This window comes from Megascapheus bottae, chromosome 38 (assembly GCF_031878675.1).
Source record: "Megascapheus bottae isolate mThoBot1 chromosome 38, mThoBot2.hap1, whole genome shotgun sequence".
NCBI lineage: Eukaryota > Metazoa > Chordata > Mammalia > Rodentia > Geomyidae > Megascapheus > Megascapheus bottae.
Genome location: NC_143546.1, coordinates 1,380,063 through 1,397,745, shown reverse-complemented (window position 1 = coordinate 1,397,745; position 17,683 = coordinate 1,380,063). Strand labels below are relative to the sequence as shown.

Genomic DNA, 17,683 nt, shown 5'->3' with positions numbered 1-17,683 from the left:
TATCAGAATGAGACTGTTTGGTGACAGCGCCATTTCCTTGTTTCTCCTAGGGCAGAGCCAGGCTATTGTTAACTGGGAGAAAAAAGAATAAATAAACATGGGATCGCCCCAGCTTCAAAAGAGAAGGAGGTTTGGTGGAGATGCCGTTTGCTTTCCGGTACTTACGAGCCCCGCCCCACCCTCCCGTCCCCATCAGCGGCGGGGGGAGTCCTGGCGGTGCCTCTCCCTGTGACCCAGGGTAGACACAGACTTCCTCCCTGTCCCCACTTTGTTCCAGCAGCCTTGCGTGTGCGTCCCTTTCAGGAGGAGTTGAGTCCAAACAGGCAGACAGACAGATGGACAGACTGGAGGAGGCGGGGCCTAGCCAGGGGCTATGGCCGAAGGGCGTGGGTGCCCGAGAGACTTGGTTAAAGCCCCGTCTTCCTGCTCATCTCCTTGGGCTGCTGGCCTGATTGCCCAGGAGAAGCCCTGGGTGGACAGACAGTGGTCCCCTCCCTGTCCCCCCGGGGCCAGCAGGGCGTTCCGTCCCAGAAGGAAACACCTGCTTCCTGGCCACCTGACAGCAGGCTGCAGCCTCTCCTCTGCATCCCCCCCCGCCCCCCGTTTGTGTTCTCCCCCTGGTGTTAGGAGCGTGGGTGGACATGGAGCCCAGGGCTGGCCCCCTGCAGGGACTGCTGTGTAGCCCGGGGACTCAACCCCCCCATTCTCCTCCAGCCCCGCCCCGTCGCTCGTCTCGCTCTCGGAGGTGAAGGACCCAAACGACGGAGGTGCAAACAACAATGTCCGATTTGGAACTTGTGGTCTCATAACTCAGCATGGCTGGTGTCACTCCTCATGTGTCCAAACCGTGGCAAGGTGCCCTTTTCTGGGGGATTATTTAGACACAGCCTGCGTGCCGGGAGCCAGCTTTCCCCGGGGCCAGTTTAGAGAAGGCCCGTCCATGGATTCTGCCCAGAACCTCAGAGGCTGGGCAGTGAGGAGAAGGATGGCGGGAGGGAATTGAGGCCAAAGACTCATCTTGGTTCCTGTTACTGCCTACAGGGATGAGAAAAGCTGCCCTTCTATCCTTCCTTCCTTCCTTCCTTCCTTCCTTCCTTCCTTCCTTCCTTCCTTCCTTCCTTCCTTCCTTCCCCTTCTGTTCTCTGGCTCTGTCTCTCTCTTTTGTAGTTGTTGGTCGTGGGATTGAACTCTGGGCCTGGGCACTGTCCTGAGCTCCCCAGCTCAAGCCTAGCTCTCTACCACTTTGAGCCACAGCGCCACTTCTGGTTTTCTGGTGGTTCATGGGTGGTTTCTGGTGGCTCATTCCTGCCCGGGCTGGCTTTGAACCTCGATCCTCAGCTCTCAGCCTCCTGAGTAGCTCAGATGCCGGTGGGAGCCGCCGGGCCGGGCACACAGGTATATTTCGTGTATCACCCCCTCGCCCCAGACACCGGACTCTGCCTGCAGGGGTGGAGGGCCTGGCCTGGTCCCTGGCCTGGAATGCTCTCGAAAGCCACTGTGTCATCAGCACACGAGGGACAGGCCGGGTCTCAGCTGCACAGAGAGGCGGACAGACCTGCGCGTCCTTGGCCACCCGGTGTATTTTTAGATGGCTGGCAGCTGTGTCTTTTCTTTTCTTTGTTTTTTCCCCTCCTAGGAACGGCTAGGTTTATTCTTGGAAGCTGGGCTGCGCTGAGCGGCGTCTGCTTTGGGGCGCGGGGGTCGCAGGGTTCTGAGCCCCAGGCCCTGACTGGGGTGGCCCCCCCCCCGTGCGTGCAAGCCCAGGATTTGAACTCAGAGCTCCAAGCTGGAATGGCAGCTGGGGGCCGGGCGCCTTGTGCAGGGACCTTTCTCAGCTGGGCTTTCTGGAGTCCCTACTTCTGGGACTGGGCACTGAGCACGTGCCAACACCCGCTCACCCCCACTCTGTCCCCAGTGCTGGGCGCCCAGGTCTTCACCCCGGGGCCTTGGGGGTGGTTTAGATCGCTGCCTCCCGGATGTGGCACTGTGTTCTCTGCGTTTCACTCCAGCTGCTGCCCATGCATCAGGAGGGGCTTCTCCCTACCACACCGGGTATATTCCAGAAGAGACTCAGACCCGCCCCCCTCACCCCCCCCCCCCCCCGCCTGCTTCCTGCTGTGGCCTGAGCCACGCTTCCCTCCCCAGCCGGCCGGGCTTCCTTCCCGGCCTCTTGGTCTTGGCTCTGACCTTCTGACACAGCTGTCGTCTCTGCTCTGCCTGGAGCGTTGTGTCCGCCCTTTGGGAAGTGGGGGGGGGTGGCACTCTCCTGCCAGGGGGGCGCTGCCCACCCAAGAGAGCCAGCAAGTCCTCACCATGAGTGTGTGTGTGGTGTGTGTGTGTGTTTCCTGGACAGCCTCACAGGCACATGCTAGAAGTTGGGCTATACTGCAGTGATCCAGAAAGTCGGGGTTCCTCTGATGTCAGCGGGACGTGGGGAGCCACCTGTGCCGGGCCCAGGCCGGGGAGGGTACCGCCGTGGACCAGCAGAGGGCGGGGGCCGCCTGCCACCCCTGCCACCCCACGCCTCCCCAGCACGCCCCAGTGTCTTCCAGGCAGCTCCTTGCTCGTCCCCTCAACGTTCGGAATCAGTGGAAGTTTTGACGCCTCGTTTATTTGAAAATCCGATTTAACTCCTCCCCATGCAAGGCAGCGGTGCCCGAGCTCTTCCTGCTTTGCTCTTCCCCTTGACACCAGGACGCTGGGGCCGGCAGGGGCCTCACCAACCCGCCTGGAGCTCCTTGGAGGTCCTCCCCCTTCTTTCTGTCTCTCCACCTCTGGCCCCTGGTTCTCTGGCGCAGGAACTTGGGGAGGGTGGACTTCTGCTAATCCCTGCAGACGTCCACACGTGGCAGACCGGGAGGAAGCCAGAGGGAAAAGAAGGCAAAAAATTCTTGGTCTTTGAAGACCTCGAGGTGGAGTCATTGAGATGTGATGTGGAGAAGTGTGGCTTGGCTTGACAAGCGAGTTTCTTCACTTCTTAGCTGGTTCCCCCCCCCCCCCCATGGTAGAGCAAAAGGTTCAAACTCGAAATGCTTAATTTCTTTTGCAGACAGTTTGCCTCAAGTAGTGTAGTCCTTCTGCCTAGAGTAGGCGGTTGACAAGAGTCCCAGCTCCACCATGGGAGACATGACCCCCCCAGCCCCTCCAAATTAAGTAAGTACAGAGCAGCCCTGGTCCTTGAACTGCCTGGAAGAGATATCCTATTACATCCCCCAGAGTTTCCTAGGAAACCAGTGCAGCGTAAAAATGTATTCTTTGTCTTCTCCTCCTTGCAAAATTATTTGAACCATCATATCTCATAAAAGGTGGCTTCACAGGCAATTTGAAGAGCATTAAAAGAGAGAAAAAAGCTTAATCTCCAGTCTGCCTCGCGGAAGACGACACACCTTTACCAGAGGTTGAGCGCTTCAGGTTGTGTTTGCTGGGAACCGATCGGGTGAAGCCGTGGTTTCTGCAGCACCTGGGAAATCAAATCGTGTTGTCTTTTTGCCTTCCAAAGCGTGAGCCTTTCCTGCCACGCACGCCCGACGACCACGAAAACTCCAGAGGCAGCTTCAGATTTTGGCACCCCCCCCCTTCCTCTTTGTCTCTGTCTCTCGGTGTCTCTCTCTGTGTGTCACAAGCTGATGAGCTTGCATGTCCCCGTGTCGGGGTCCCTGATGAGCTTGCATGTCCCCGTGTCGGGGTCCCCTGATGAGCTTGCATGTCCCCGTGTTGGGGTCCCCTGATGAGTTTGCATGTCCCCGTGTCGGGGTCCCCGGCGCCCCCTCTGCTGTCACAGCCTCTCTGACTTGTCGCCGGAGATCGCATTGTTGTCTGGCGTCTGTGGTGGGGACCGGGACTGAGGGCCGAGCTCTGAGGACGCTGGGAGCTGCTGTTGCGTGTGACTTCTCAGTTGCCATTTCAGCCCCACCCCTTCCACTCTGGCGCTGAAGCCGTGGGTGTGGAGGGCCTCCGGGTGGGGCGGAGGGCTTGGGGGTGTGGGGGTGCTGTGATTTCCCTGGGCTTCCACGGTGCAGGCTCACCCTGGAGCCATCACTCCCCAGCTGGAGCGAGGGGGGGTCCTCGAGTCATCCATGCCACCTGTGGATGGGGATCCCTCAAGGGCTCCCTGACGTGATGCCCTGCCCGGCCGAGACTGAACTCACAATGCCCGCGGCCTCAGAGCAGCAGTGTGTGTGGAGAAGACACGAGAGGGCCACCCAGAGCACAATGGCGGTTGACCTATGACTTCCCAGTCTGAGCCCCGACCACCGTGTGTTGTCGCTTAGCTTTGCTGGTCCTGGGGCTGGAACTTGGGGGGTCTGGGCGCCGTCTCTGAGCTTCTGCGGCTCAAGGCCAGTGCTCTACCGCTTTTCAGCCGTAGAGCTGCTGCCAGTTTTCCTGGTGGCTCACTGGAGACTCACACGGGAGACTTCCCGCCTGGCGGCCCGGGCCGGCAGCGTGGGCAGAGCTGCCAGGAGCACGCCGGGCGGCCAGAGGGCCGGGGTGTGGCAGCCATCTCCCTGACCGCCATCTGAAGAGTGGACGCAGAGGGCAGCCCAGATGGGGCCACACAATACCACGGGGCCCCCATCGGTGCCAGCTGCCCTCGCCAGGCTCATCAGAAGAGAATGGATTCCCTGTCCCTCTCTCCCCAAGCCTTGGGTGGCTCCGTCCCAAAGCCCAACAGAGTGAGTGACAAGGCCCCGTGTCTGCTCTCACTGTGAGAGTCTCCTAATTAAAGGAGGTGCAGATGCTTGACACCTAGTCATTGTCACCTGCCTGACTTGGGCTCCACTTCCAGCCCTCCCCTCCTGGCTGCCTTACACTGTTTAAATTACAAAGTTGGAAGAAGCACGGCAATGCACCTGCTTCTATTTATTCCCCCGGAATAAATAACGTGAGCTCTTCTCAGTCGAGAGGTGAGATGCAAGGCTGGCGCTTCACCCTGGAGCCAGAGGGGGAGACGTCCCATGAGCACGGAAACCAGCCAACACTTCCGTCACCCTTCACACGCACACACACACACTCACACGCACACACACGCACGCACACACACACGCGTGCTCACGCCTGTCGTCCTAGCTACCCAGAAGGCTACGATCTGAGGATCAGGCTTCAAAGCCAGTCTGGGCAGGAAAGGCCATGAGACTCTTATCCCCAAGTGCCAACAAAAAGCTGGAGTGGGGCTATGGCTCAAGTGGTAGAATCCTAACCTTGAGCAAAAGAAACTCAGGGACAGTGCCCAGGCTCTGAGATGAGCCCCTGGATTAGCACAAAAAGTGTTTAAAAGGAAAGGAAGAAGAAGGACGGGAGGGAGAGAGGGAAAAGGAGGAGGAGGAGGAGGAGGAGGAGGAGGAGGAGGAGGAGGAGGAGGAGGGCGGCACAGGGCTTGAGAAGAGGGTCTCCTGTGAAATCCTTTCCAAAGTGTCTAGGCTATTGACCTCCCCTTGGGTCAGGAAAGGTGAATTGTCCCCAAGGCCTCCCGTTTCCCCACAGGCGTCCCTGTTGACTGTAAAGCCGGTTGGTCACTGAGCTGGAACAGGGCTCGGACTGTCAATCAAGGAAACAAGACTCCATCTGATCAAACGGAAAGAGTGGGATCACAGGAGGGACTGCCCTGCCCCTCACTCCGAGTTCGGTCTAAGGCCACCTGGGAGGGGCTGGGGGTCCTGGTGCTAAGGTGACCGACGGCGAGGGCTGTGCCACGGGCAGTCTGCGTCTGTGGACGCGGCTGGCGGCAGGACTGGCGGACACGAGGAAGGAAGAGGTTCATTCTCTCGTGACGGGGAAAGGAGAGTGCACGATGCCCTCAAAACGGCAGGCGTGCGCCGCCTTTCTTGGGGGGCCTTGATGGCTGGGTGGCCGGCTCTCCTGGGATTCCCTGCGGAAGGCTCTTCTCCGTCACACTCGGGGACCGTGCGGCCTCCTGTCCCCCGAGCGCCACCGCGGGGACAGTGCCAGCACACGGGCACCGAGGCTGCAAGGCCTCTGGTTATTTTTACACAGGGATGGTGGACACAGTGGCAGGGTGGGCTTCCGTCCTGGAGCAGGGCCGGGGCCTTCCATGCTGTGGCCTTTGTGCTGTGGCCTCCCAGCTCTCCTCTCCCTGCTTCCCTCGGGTGGGCTGTCACGCGGTGGGGGTCGGGGCCGCCATGCCGTGCTCTGTGAACGACTCTCTCTCTGGGGGTGATTCTGCCAGGGTGAGCTGGCTTCCAGGGACCCGTGACCCCCGCTCCTGTGACAATGCCTGCCTTCCATTTGGGAATCCGTGCTCTGCCTCACCTCCTGTGGGACCCGGGAAGCCGAGAGGCAGATCTCTGGTTCCTTAACCAAGAAGAGGGCTTCCCAACAGTGCGCCTTCCACAGGGCCGGGCTTCCCCCCCAGCCGTCTCCTCAGCTTTGCTCAGATTTCACCTCCGTGCCCCAGAGGGCCATTGCACAGCCCCCTCCCTGTCATCTGGGGCGAGAGTTACTTTAGCCCTGACCCTGGGCCCCGGCGGCACCCACCAGCCCTGGGAGTGGGGACCCCATCTGTCCAGCGTCCTGCCGTCCCTCCCGTGGGAGGTGCCCCAGCCCTCGTCTCGGGGGAGCCGGTGACAAGGGCTCCTGACGACAAACTCACAGCTGTCATGGTGCCGAGCCCTGGAGGGGTGGCGTGGTGAGTCCTGTGATCTCCCTCCATGCTCCTCCTCCCTCCTCCCCACCAGCAGAGTGGACTGCATGTGGCCCCGGGGGTGAGGGGGGGGCCTTCCCACACGCTCCCCTCCCTGAACGAGGCTGTTGGAAGAGCCTTGGTTCTCAGGCAGGCATTCAGCCCCCCTGCAGGCCTGGGAGCAAGCAGACACCCAGAGCTGGCTTGTCTGAGACGGGCCTAAAATACCGGCTGCACCTGTCCCTTCCTGTCACCCCTTCCCCAGCCCAGAACAAAGCTGATGGCAGCAAAGGCTCCCAGACAAGTGTCAGGTTCCAGGGTGGGGGGTGCTTGCCTCAGAACCCCAGTGGAGCGAGCTGGCTGGGCTCAGATGGCCGCCTGTGGCCTGCCCAGTCCAGGGACTTCCCCAGAGAAGGGCGGTGGCGGCGTAGACAGAGGCTGTCTGGGTCTCTCTGGCCAGTGAGGCCCCGGCGATCTGAGTTTGCCTTCAGCTTCCGTTTTGCGCCGGGCTTAGGGGCTCACAGGCGTGTCTGTCCCTCAGTGGCCTCAGCTGCCCTCAGTTTTTTTTTTTTTAATAAAGGCTTTGTTAGAACAGCTGGTAGCCTTCTGGTTCTGTGGTAGGATAGCTGGGAACAACTGGGCAGTCCCAGGAGAAGGGGCCTCTCCTGTCTGGCCAGAGACCCCGCTCTGTGAGAAACAACTCGCACACCGTCGCCCGACCCCAGGCCCCCGGGCCCTGCATGGAATGATAATTACAGAGTCCGGAGCAGAAAAAAGATCTTGAAGCTTGAAGTTCAAGTCCCAGTACTGGCGCCCAACACCTGAAGCTCTATTTACGCTTGCGTTTTGAGCCCCTCACGGAGGGAAGCCTGATCCAGGCATTTCACAGTGCTAGCCTGAACAATAAACCCTTTAATGACGGGCGGGTTCTAGATAAAGCCCGCTGCAGGCTGGGTGCAGTGGGCAGAGCACGTCAGTGGGTCAGGAGGAGGAGCTGGCAGGGAGGCCAGGACCCGTGACCAGAGACGAAGACCCTGCGAGGCCAGGGCTGGAGAGAGACCCACGATAAATAAACGTATTCCAGGACACCACGATGCACAACAGTCTGGTTTGATTACTCCATGGATAGAGAGGCTTCTCCTTGCTTCTTGGCTCTTTTTCTTTATTTTTAACAACATGCATTAAGCAGTGACTCAATGTGAGGGACGAGGAGACGGAAGGAGACGGAAGGAGAGAGCCGGCATCACAGCAGCTTTGCATCTTTGTAAGGGGTAGAAAATCTGGGTCTGTGGCATCTGTGGTGTCTGGCAGGGGTGGCACGCGCAGGTGGGGTCTGCCCCCCACTGCTGGGCCCTCCCTGAGGACACAGGGGGGTCCCATGGCAGGAGGGGTGGGGTGGCGTCTGGACAGCGCTGAGGAAGCCTACACACAGACGCCAGGCCTGCTCAGGGGCCCCGTGGGTGCCACGTGGGAGAATCTGAACATGGAAGAAAGCAGCAGGGTGACACCCTCATTTCTTCATTTAAGGGTGGGGGGGCAGTGTCTTTGGGGAAAAGACCTCACCGTTTCAGGGTACAGCGGTCACAGGCTGTGGACTGGGTGTCACTCAAAAACTGCCCCCCCCCAAAGGCCAATCAGTAAAGGATTCCGGAACTGAGGGCTGGCACCCCCGCTCTCAGCTGCCCACAGAGTCCTCAAGGTGACGTCCACGCCCGTCCGCCCTCCTCCGAAGCTTGTCACCTTTCCTAGGACAACGCTACACCGAGGCCTTGAAAAGGAGGCGGAGGAGACCGCCTGGCACGGTCGCTCTGGTGTGCCCTTCCCGTCTCCACGCGGCTCCTGGCGTGTGGCTGTGGACAGTGCAGGTCTCGGTCACCAGCCGTGGCTCGTGGGGGCTGGAGTATGTGAACACTCGGCCCCCTCCCCGGACGGCCACCACGGGATGAGGCTCCCTCACAATCCTCGGTGCAGCGGGAGCCTGCCCCCCCCCCCCGCAGCCGCCCACAGCATACCGGGCCTGGGGGTCGCCATGCTGAACGGTCAAGGAAGCAAGGCCAGATCAGCCACCAGCAATTCTGGGGTCCCATGGTCAGGCAGCCAAAAGCTGATTCAAGTTGGGACTAGAAATGGGGATATGGCAGGTGGGGTGGGGGGGCCTGGGCACCACTTCAGGGGTTCACCAGAGCGCTCCCCTCCCGCTCTGTCCTGTGCATGGCGGGGCTGGGGGAGACGGAAGGGCAATGCCCTGCACTCACGACGCCCCTGGGGACAGCGCACAGCGCCTGCAGCGCAGGGTGTAAGGCAGGAATCCACCTGTGGTAAACAGGCCCGGCCAGCAAACCACCACCACTGCCCCCCGCCTGCCCGGAGCTCACACCCCGGCGAGCTCCTCCTCCCCCTCCTCCTGCTCCTCCTCCTCCTGCTCCTCCTCCTCCCCCTCCTCATCCTGCTGCCAGGCCAGGGAGGGGAGAGGGGTCGTGGGGCACCTCCTGCTGATGCCTTCCCAGACAGCAGAGGACCATGGACGGAGGCCACGCTGGACACCAGGATGGACAGACACCAGGATGGACACCAGGACGGATGGACACCAGGCTGGATGGACACTGGGATGGACAGACACCGGGACAGATGGACACCGGGACGGATGGACACCAAGACAGACGGACACCGGACGGACGGACACCGGGGCGGACGGACACCAGGACAGATGGACACCGGGACAGACGGACACCGGGACGGACGGACACCGGGACAGACACCAGGACAGATGGACACCAGGACGGACAGACACCAGGACGGACGGACACCGGGCAGGACCTGCTCCTCCCCCCGCCGCCCCACACACAGCTCCGGCTCCGACTCGTTTTCTCCAGTGACGTTTATTGTAAAAATAAAGAGACTCCAGGACTCCAGTGAGGGCCGCGGCTCCAGACGGCGCCGGGAGGAGGAGGGGGAGGAGGGGGAGGAAGAGGGGGAGGGAGGAGGGGGAGGGGGAGGAGGAGGGGGAGGGGGAGGAGGGGAGAGGGAGGAGAGGAGAGGAGGGAGAGGGGGAGGAGGGGGAGGGGAGGAGGAGGGGGAGGAGCAGGGAGAGGGGGAGGGAGAGGGGGAGGAGGAGAGGAGGAGGAGAGGAGGAGGGGGAGGGGGAAGAGGGGGGAGGGGGAGGAGGGGGAGAGGGAGGAGGAGAGGAGGAGGGGGAGGACGGGGAGGAGGAGGGAGAGGAGAAGGAGGGGGAGGGGGAGGAGGAGGAGGGGGGAGGAGGGGGATGAGCAGCAATAAATAGTGGCTGGTCAGCAGGGGCGCCGGGGCGGGGCCCGGTGACCGCCTCGTTAGAGCTGTCAATGGAAAACGGGATTTTTGTCGTTTTATTTTATTTTTTTTTTAATTTTCATGATTTAAAAAAAAAAAACAAAAAAATCAAAAACCCAAAATCCAAACAACGACGGTGTCCGCGCTCCGCGGGCGGAGGGGGGGCGCCGGGGCGGGCGGGGGGGCTCCTCCCCATGTCCCCGCCTCCCCCGCCGGCCCGCGCCCCGGCCGCCCGGCCCCCTCCCCGCGCCCCTGTCCACCGACCCCGGCTGGGGCGGGGCGCTGCGAGGTTTGGGTTCCGAGTTCCGAGGCACGGGTTCCAGGGTCCGGGTTCCAAGTTCCGGATCCCAGGCGCGGGTTCCGGGTTCTGAGTTCCAGGCTCCGGGCGCGGGTTCCAGGTTCTGGGCGTGGGCTCCGGGTTCCAGGCTCCAGGCGCGGGTTCCAGGCTCCGAGTTCCGCTCCCGGGTTCTAGGTTCCGGGCGCAGGTTCTAGGCTCCGGGTTCCAGGTTCCGCTCCGGGTTCTGTTCCCGGGTTCTAGGCTCCGGGCGCGGGTTCCAGGTTCGGCTCCGGGTTCTAGGCTCCGGGTTCTGTTCCCGGGTTCTAGGCTCCGGGTTCTGTTCCCGGGTTCTAGGCTCCGGGCGAGGGTTCCAGGTTCGGCTCCGGGTTCCGCTCCCGGGTTCTAGGCTCCAGGCGCAGGTTCCAGGCTCCGGGCGGGCGTCGCCCCTCTCTAGGCGCAGGCGTCGCCGGGCGGGAGCGCGGCGGGCCGGGCGGCGAGGCCGGGCTTGGGCGGCACGTCGGGCTTGGGCGCGGGCGCGCGGGGCGGGCCGGGCCGCGCGGCGGCGTGGAGGCTGGGGCGGCGCGCGGCGGGCGCGGGCGCCGGGATGGAGTCCACGCGCTGCGGCGCGGGCGGCGGCAGCGGGGTGGCGGGGCGCGGGCGCGCGGGGTCGCGGCCGAGCGAGGCGTCGCGCTGCGGCACGCGGGGCGCGGCGGGCGGGCCCGGCTCCCACTCGCGGGCCGGCGCCCCGGGCCGGCGCTTGGGCGGCAGCGCGGGCGTGGCCTCGGGCGTGGGCAGCGCGCCCAGCTCGGGCATCAGCGGCGCCAGCGCGGCCTCGGGCCGGGGCTCCTTGGCGCCGCCGCCCGGCCTGGCCGCGCCCGGCTTGGCCTCGCGCTCCCCGCGCGCCGCGCCCGCCGCGCCCGCCGCCCGCCGCCGCCGCCGGTCGCAGGCGCAGTAGACGGCGACGCCCGAGCAGGCGGCGCCCGCGGCGAAGGCCAGGATGACGGCCAGGGCGAGCAGCGCCACGGGCACCAGGCGGCCGCGGCCCGCCAGGAAGCCGTCCCGGATGAGGCCTGCAAGACAGGGGCGGTCAGGGGGCGGAGCGTCCTCCTCCCCGTCCTCCCCCTCCTCCCCATCCTCCTCCTCCCCGCTCTCCCCATCCTCCTCCTCTCCATCCTCCCCCTCCTCCTCCCCATCCTCCCCCTCTCCATCTTTCTCCTCTCCTCCTCCCTGCCCTTCCCCCCTCCTCCCCATCCTCCTCCTTCTCCTCCTCTCCATCCTCCTCCTCTTCTCCTCCTTGTCCTCCTCCTCCCCATCCTCCCCCTCCTCCCCCTCCTCCTCTCCATCCTCCTCCTCTCCATCCTCCCCCTCTCCATCTTTCTCCTCTCCTCCTCCCCATCCTCCCCCTCTCCATCTTTCTCCTCTCCTCCTCCCCATCCTCCCCCTCCCCATCTTTCTCCTCTCCTCCTCCCCGTCCTCCTCCCCTCCTCCCCATCCTCTGCTCTGAGGCTTGGAGGTCTTCATTTCACACACCTCAAAGGAACAAACCCCTGAGCCATCCACCCCCTCCCGCAGAGGAGGAGAGGACGGGGACACCGCACAGGGAAGGACGTCAACCCCCCACGCCACCCCACCCAGGTCGGTGGCTCTGTCCCTAGAAGAGATGGCAGTTGTTGACTGGGGAGCGGGGCGCAGACTGGGGAGACCTCAGGTCCCCTCGCGCCCTTGCCCACAGAGCCACCCTCTGCAGTGCAGCCAGAGCAGGCGGCCACCGGCTCATCAACATGGAGGAGGGAAGGCTGGGGCAACACCACCAGGGTGACACAGCCATCCTCACACCTACGAGCTCAGGTGGGGAGCCAGGGACACAAGATAAAAGCTCAGATGTCTGTGCACCTTCCTCCCACGGAGGAGAGGACTGGCATGGCTGTGTCTGAGGAGGGGAGGACTGGCATGGCTGTGTCTGGGGAGGAGAGGACTGGCATGGCGCGGACGCTGCCCGCTGGAGGACACACAGACACAGTGCCCGCTATGGAGTGGCCACCAAGGAGAAGAAGCCGCCTTCCCCCGCCCTTCCTCAGAGGGCCGCCCTGCGTGCTGCTGGCAGTCACCAGTGCACAGAAGGAGAACACTGCACACGGAGGAATCCTGGCCTGTCTGGGGCCTCCCCCCTGTCCCGAGGATGTCACGCCCGGTTGCCATGGAGACGTGCCCTGGTTTACCCTCCAGTGGAGATTGGTGGAAACACCACCAATCTCGGGAGACAAAGAATTGTCTGGAAGGAGCGTGTAAGGTTGTGTAGACCCCTGCCGCCGCCGTGTGACCACGCTCAGACCCCTCTGGTCTGATCTTCACCAGCGTTTTCAGGGGTGGAAACTGAGTCAGGAGTGGGGGAAGAGCCGGTCGGGGGGGGGGTCTTGCATTCAAATACCTCCTCTCTGAGAAAATGTGCTCAAGAGAATGTCTTTTAAACACGTGGGGGGGTCTCAGTGTGCAAGAAGTGACGCCCCTACCCCCTGACGGGGGAACTGTGTCCCCTCTGTACATTATCCCAACAACAACAACAACAACAGAAATAATTAGACATGCATCCCAAGAAAGAAAGAATAAAAGAAAATGTTTTCTAACACCTGCATCTCCTAGCTGTTAGGTGAAGAGAGCAACTTCATTTTTCCCCTCTCTCCCTGCTGCGTGGCTTGTAAGCCACCGTCATTCTTTTAAGCACCCACAACAAACTGCACACAAGTGTGTGGATAGAGTGAGCTTCCGTTTTGCCCAAGGGCTTGGTGGTCACACAACCTAACAGAAGCAGGAAGGGGACCCACCAAGCAGAGCGACATCTCCCTGTTCAACGCAGTGCCAAGGTGGCGGCTGGGAGCATGCCTGGGCCCTGTGCTCCTTCCTCTGCCGTATTTCTTTTTTTAAATACACTTTCAAAGCATCTTTCCTGAATAATAATGAATTAATAATAATAATTGTCTTGCCAGGCATGAGGACTGAAGTCACCTTGCCTGCCCTAAATTTCCAGTACCACCGGGGCGATTCTGTCTTCTCAACAGTCAGCTTAGAGAATGGCCTCCTCCCGGCTTCGTGCCACCTTCCTAGAAACCGGCGCGCCACGAGAGCCAAGTGGAGGAAGATGCGGATATGAGCAGTGCCGTGGGCCGGGGGCCCCGTCCACCACGTCCCATCCCCGAGACCATCGCCGGAAGACTCGTGACCAAGCAGGCCCCGGCGGTCCTGGGACATTCGGGACGACTTCTGTGACGACACACGGGTACCACAACGATCTCTTTTGTAGTTGCAAACCAACCAACCAACCTGCAAGCCCGTCTTGACCTTCTACTGCTTACGGAGCGCCGAGACCATCCCTCATTTACTAACCTCCTCACCCCCCCTCCTCCCCAGCCACTGGGGGAGGAAGACAATCAAGAGGGCGACAGGCAGCTCCCCCGCCCCCCGCCTGCCCACTGCGTCCTTAGGTCAGGAATTAGAGTCGGTCAAGCTGACCGGCCACACGGCTGGCTGTGCAGAAGAGCGCCTCCCCTCGCTATGTGTCACCTGCCACCCCTGCCCACCCGAGAGAAGCTAGCCAGGGCCTCTCCCTCCCCTCAGCCTTCCAGGCAGGCAGTCTGTTAAAACCACAGGCAATTCCATGTTCCTGGTCCTAACTCCTTCCTCCCCGCCGGCCTTGCCCGTCCATAGCGGCTGCCGAGGTGGGTGGACAGAAGGACACTGTTCTCGCGTGCCTGTCGCTGCTTTGCCTTTCTTTCACGCTCCGAGGCCCCCGTGATCTCAGACTCGCGGACAGCACCTGCTCTTTGCACTGGGCTGGTTTTTAGTGGCTGACATTTGAGTTCAGGTTTCTGGTTGTTAACAAGCCAGGCAGGCGCTGACCTTTGGAGGTGTGTGTGTGGGGGGGGAACCGGTGTCTTTTACCAGCTCTTTTCCATTTCATTTTGTTATGTAAATGCTGCCCTCAAAACCTTTCTGCATCTTTTACATGCCAAGGAAGGGGAGGGGGTCCTCAAGGCCCCCACCCCTACTCTTGTTGCAAATCCAGACACTCCAGCTCACTGAGAGTTAGAGACAGATCGGAGATTGAACTGATTGAACGGTAAGGTGACCGCTACTATGGGAAAGAAATAATGTTATCTGCTCACGCCACAAAACAGCCAAAGAAGCATTCAAGGGAAATGAGGCCCGAGGGCTTGGGACACAGCAGAGACCACGCGAGCCACACCTGGGACTATTTCAGAGAGGCCGGGGCAGGTGATTTAACATCTCTGGGCCTTATTATTATTAAAACATAATAACTTACACGATAATACAGTAACACGTGCTATTAATAATAACACCGTCAGGACTGCCTTTTGAATAATCAAATGAAAAAGAACAGGAATGCTGAAAGCGTGCTCATTTTCAGCATGGAGCTGAAAGCCAGAATTCACGGATGTGCAGGAATGGGCCAGTGGTCTACAGAGGGATTTGGAGGGGCAGTGGTGGTGACCACAGGCCACCTTCTCCCCAGAGGGGAGGGAGGGAGGCAGCTAGGCCCCGTCCCAGCCTTGTCAGGCCCTGCCTGGACAGCGGTGACTGCGGGAGAGCTGTTTGTGTCAGAGCTGCCCAGAGGCTCTCCGTTTGGAGATTATTTACACAACAGGATTGGAAAATGTCGAGCAAAGCACAACAATTATGGTTCCGTTCTCTGCGGGACAATTGGTCCCGTCAGCTGCTGGATGGGAGCGGACTCTGGTGTTGATGAACCCGGCTTATAACTAGATGAGCGGGGTCTGCGTTGGGGCTCGGGTCGGGGGTGACAGTCGCTCACACATGGGGGTTTGTGAAACCTCTGCTCACAGGGAGAAGCTCCCGTCCTGCCACTGCACTGAAAGAGTGGCATCCATCAGATGCACCCAGAGAATTCCACATGGAGGCCGTGATGGCTTCGCCGCAAGAAGAGGAAAAAGAATCACAGAGGCATTGGCTCTGGGACGGTGGGAGGGAGGATAAGGCGCTCGTGGTGGTGGTGGAGGGTTGGGTGGGACTGGATAAACTGATGCCTTGATGCTGGGGACATCGGATGGCGCTGCGACGACCTCAGGGGAGGGGCCTTCCTGCCCAGGCTCCTCCTGCACCCGGCCCCTCTGCACACACGGTCGATCGAACGTGGGGGTGTCGGTAATGAAAAGAGTATCTGAAAGATGTCTGCTCCGATGGATTGGTTAACCACTGGCAACTCCCCACCAGCCAGGAGGTGGTAAACGCTCAGCCGTGCTATCTTCCCAGAGCAGAGCGGGAAGCCAGGCGCAGGGCGGCCCTGAGACTTCCCCGCCTCGGGCCTGCGCCGGCAGAACTGAGAAGAAAGAGAGGCTCCATTCTGGTCGGGGGTGGGGTGGTTCCCCCCCTTTTTTTTTTTCCCTGAGCGGGAGTGTTCTGAGTTTTCAGCCGTGGAAAGATGATAAATGACCCTCCCCCAACACGTAATTCAAAGGAAGAATAATCATCGACTGTGAAACAGGACAAAGGCCAACACAGTTCTGAAATTTCCTGAGGACCTCGTAAAGGAATCCTGGAACCTGCGGCGTCCATTTCTGCACTGAAGAGAACAGACCCATTGTTCTCCTGCCTGCCTGCCTGCCTCTTGGGGTTCACGGGAAGGAGAAGGGGCTCCAGACACGGGGCGGGCGGCCTCCCTCCCGACCTGGCCTTGGACTATGATTCTCCTTCTATAGCAAGATCACTGGGTCACATTTCCCAAGCACCCCAAAGCCCTGGGCTGGGGCCTGGGGGGCAAAGCCAAGGACAAACCCAGCACACTTTCATCTGACGACGGGGTCACCTCTGCTTCCCTGGGATAAAAGCTGCGCGTTGAGGACGCTGGCCAAGCCCGGAGGAAGCACAGGGTTCGGCTGGCAGGGGAGATGGTGACAGAAACCAAGAGACGGAGGGGCGGGAAGGGGGAAGGCGAGGGCTTGCTCTTCCAGGCCTACCCGGCCACCTTCCTTCCACCTCCTGGGCTCCTGGCAGGGGCTCCTCCTTTACAGGGGACTTCCATTCTCTCCGTCTCACTTTCCCACACGTATAGCCATCTCCAGGCACAGAGGTGCTCAGCAAACACTGGCCCACCCCAAAGTGAAGCGGATGCATGCGCCAATAAGCTCCCATGAAAACACGACTAATTAACCTCTGGAAACAGCATCTGGAAGGAGGTCACCAACAGCCCCAAGTGACCGAAAAAAGATGTTTATAAGATCTGTCAGGTTTGGCAAGCCTTATGTCTTGGCGAAAGTATCTGCCATTTCGAACCCTGGGCAGCTAGCTTTCAGCTTCTGCTTTCCACATTCTGTTATCATTATCATGATCATTCTTATCGTTATTGTTCTGAGCATGAAAACCCTCCAACCACAGTCTCCAGTATGTCACACAGGGGTGGTATCCACCCTCTCAAACTACGAAGCAAAACAAAACCACATCCAAGCAACTGCACAGGCAGATTCCAGCCTGGACACCCCCTTTCCCTCCGCCAGCCCCCCAATCTCCACCATGCAAGGGCTAGGAAATGGGCCAGTGGCTCTGGCACTCCAGCCCTTGCTCAGGCGCTGCCAGTTCGAGCTGTGCCATGTGATGAATGCATCCACGAGCGATGAATGCGTGCAGACGTCTCTGCAGAGCGGGGCCAGCACCCACAGAGCCTCTGCGTCCTTCACTGAAGTAGACGAAGAAGAGGAGGGGGGTGGACCCCCCTCCTGTCACTCGGCCAGAGGGTTTGTGGTGGGTCTGAGAGCCAGGGGGCTCCCTGCCCCCTAAAAATAGACTCTGGATTGGGCTTTGTGGTAAGACACGCCCGCAATCTCCTCCCCTCCAAGTCCTCCTAGCAGCTTGGGTGAATGGAATCCAACAACTCTGGATTTTTTTTTTCATTTCTGCTTTGAAAATCTCATTGCCACAAAATGCCAGGGTCACAGCCCTGCAGGGACTGTGAATGAAGAGACCAACCAGAAGCTACCCAAGCAAGGCGAGGCAGTTAGAGCTGTGTGTGTGTGTGTGTGTGTGTGTGTGTGTGTGTGTGTCTGGGGCTGGAACTCAGGGCCTGGGTGTGATCCCTGAGCTCTTGTGCTCAAGACTAACGCTCTACTGCGTGGGCCACAGCTCTACTTTCAGCTCTTGGTGGTTCACTGGGGAGAAGAATTTCGTGGACTTTCCTGACCTAGCTGGCTTCGAACTGCAGTCTTCAGATCTCAGTCTCCAGGGTAGCCTGGATGACAGCCCTGAGCTATCAGCTCCTTCTCTTCTTAAAAAAAATCCCCCCTGGCCCCCCTTTAACTTCCTGGCTGGGCGTGGCTGGGCGTGGCCCTCCCCACCAGGTGGCATCAGGGCCGCTCAAGATCCACCTGAGCCACGGCCACCAGACAACACCAAATCCCGTTCTTCTTGGTGACACCGGGAAGGTTCTCGTCCCAGGA

General features: G+C 60.7%; 1 protein-coding gene across 1 annotated transcript in view; it reads right to left on the bottom strand.

The window, feature by feature from the left end:
• Window positions 1-10,670: 10,670 nt before the first annotated feature.
• Sema6a (semaphorin 6A) overlaps window positions 10,671-17,683 on the bottom strand; it is a 92,051-nt gene continuing 85,038 nt past the window's right edge. Inside the window, exon 20 of the mRNA XM_090325406.1 lies at window positions 10,671-11,290. Within this exon, the coding sequence (XP_090181532.1) occupies window positions 10,671-11,290 (620 nt within the window). The remainder of the gene's footprint in view (window positions 11,291-17,683) is intronic.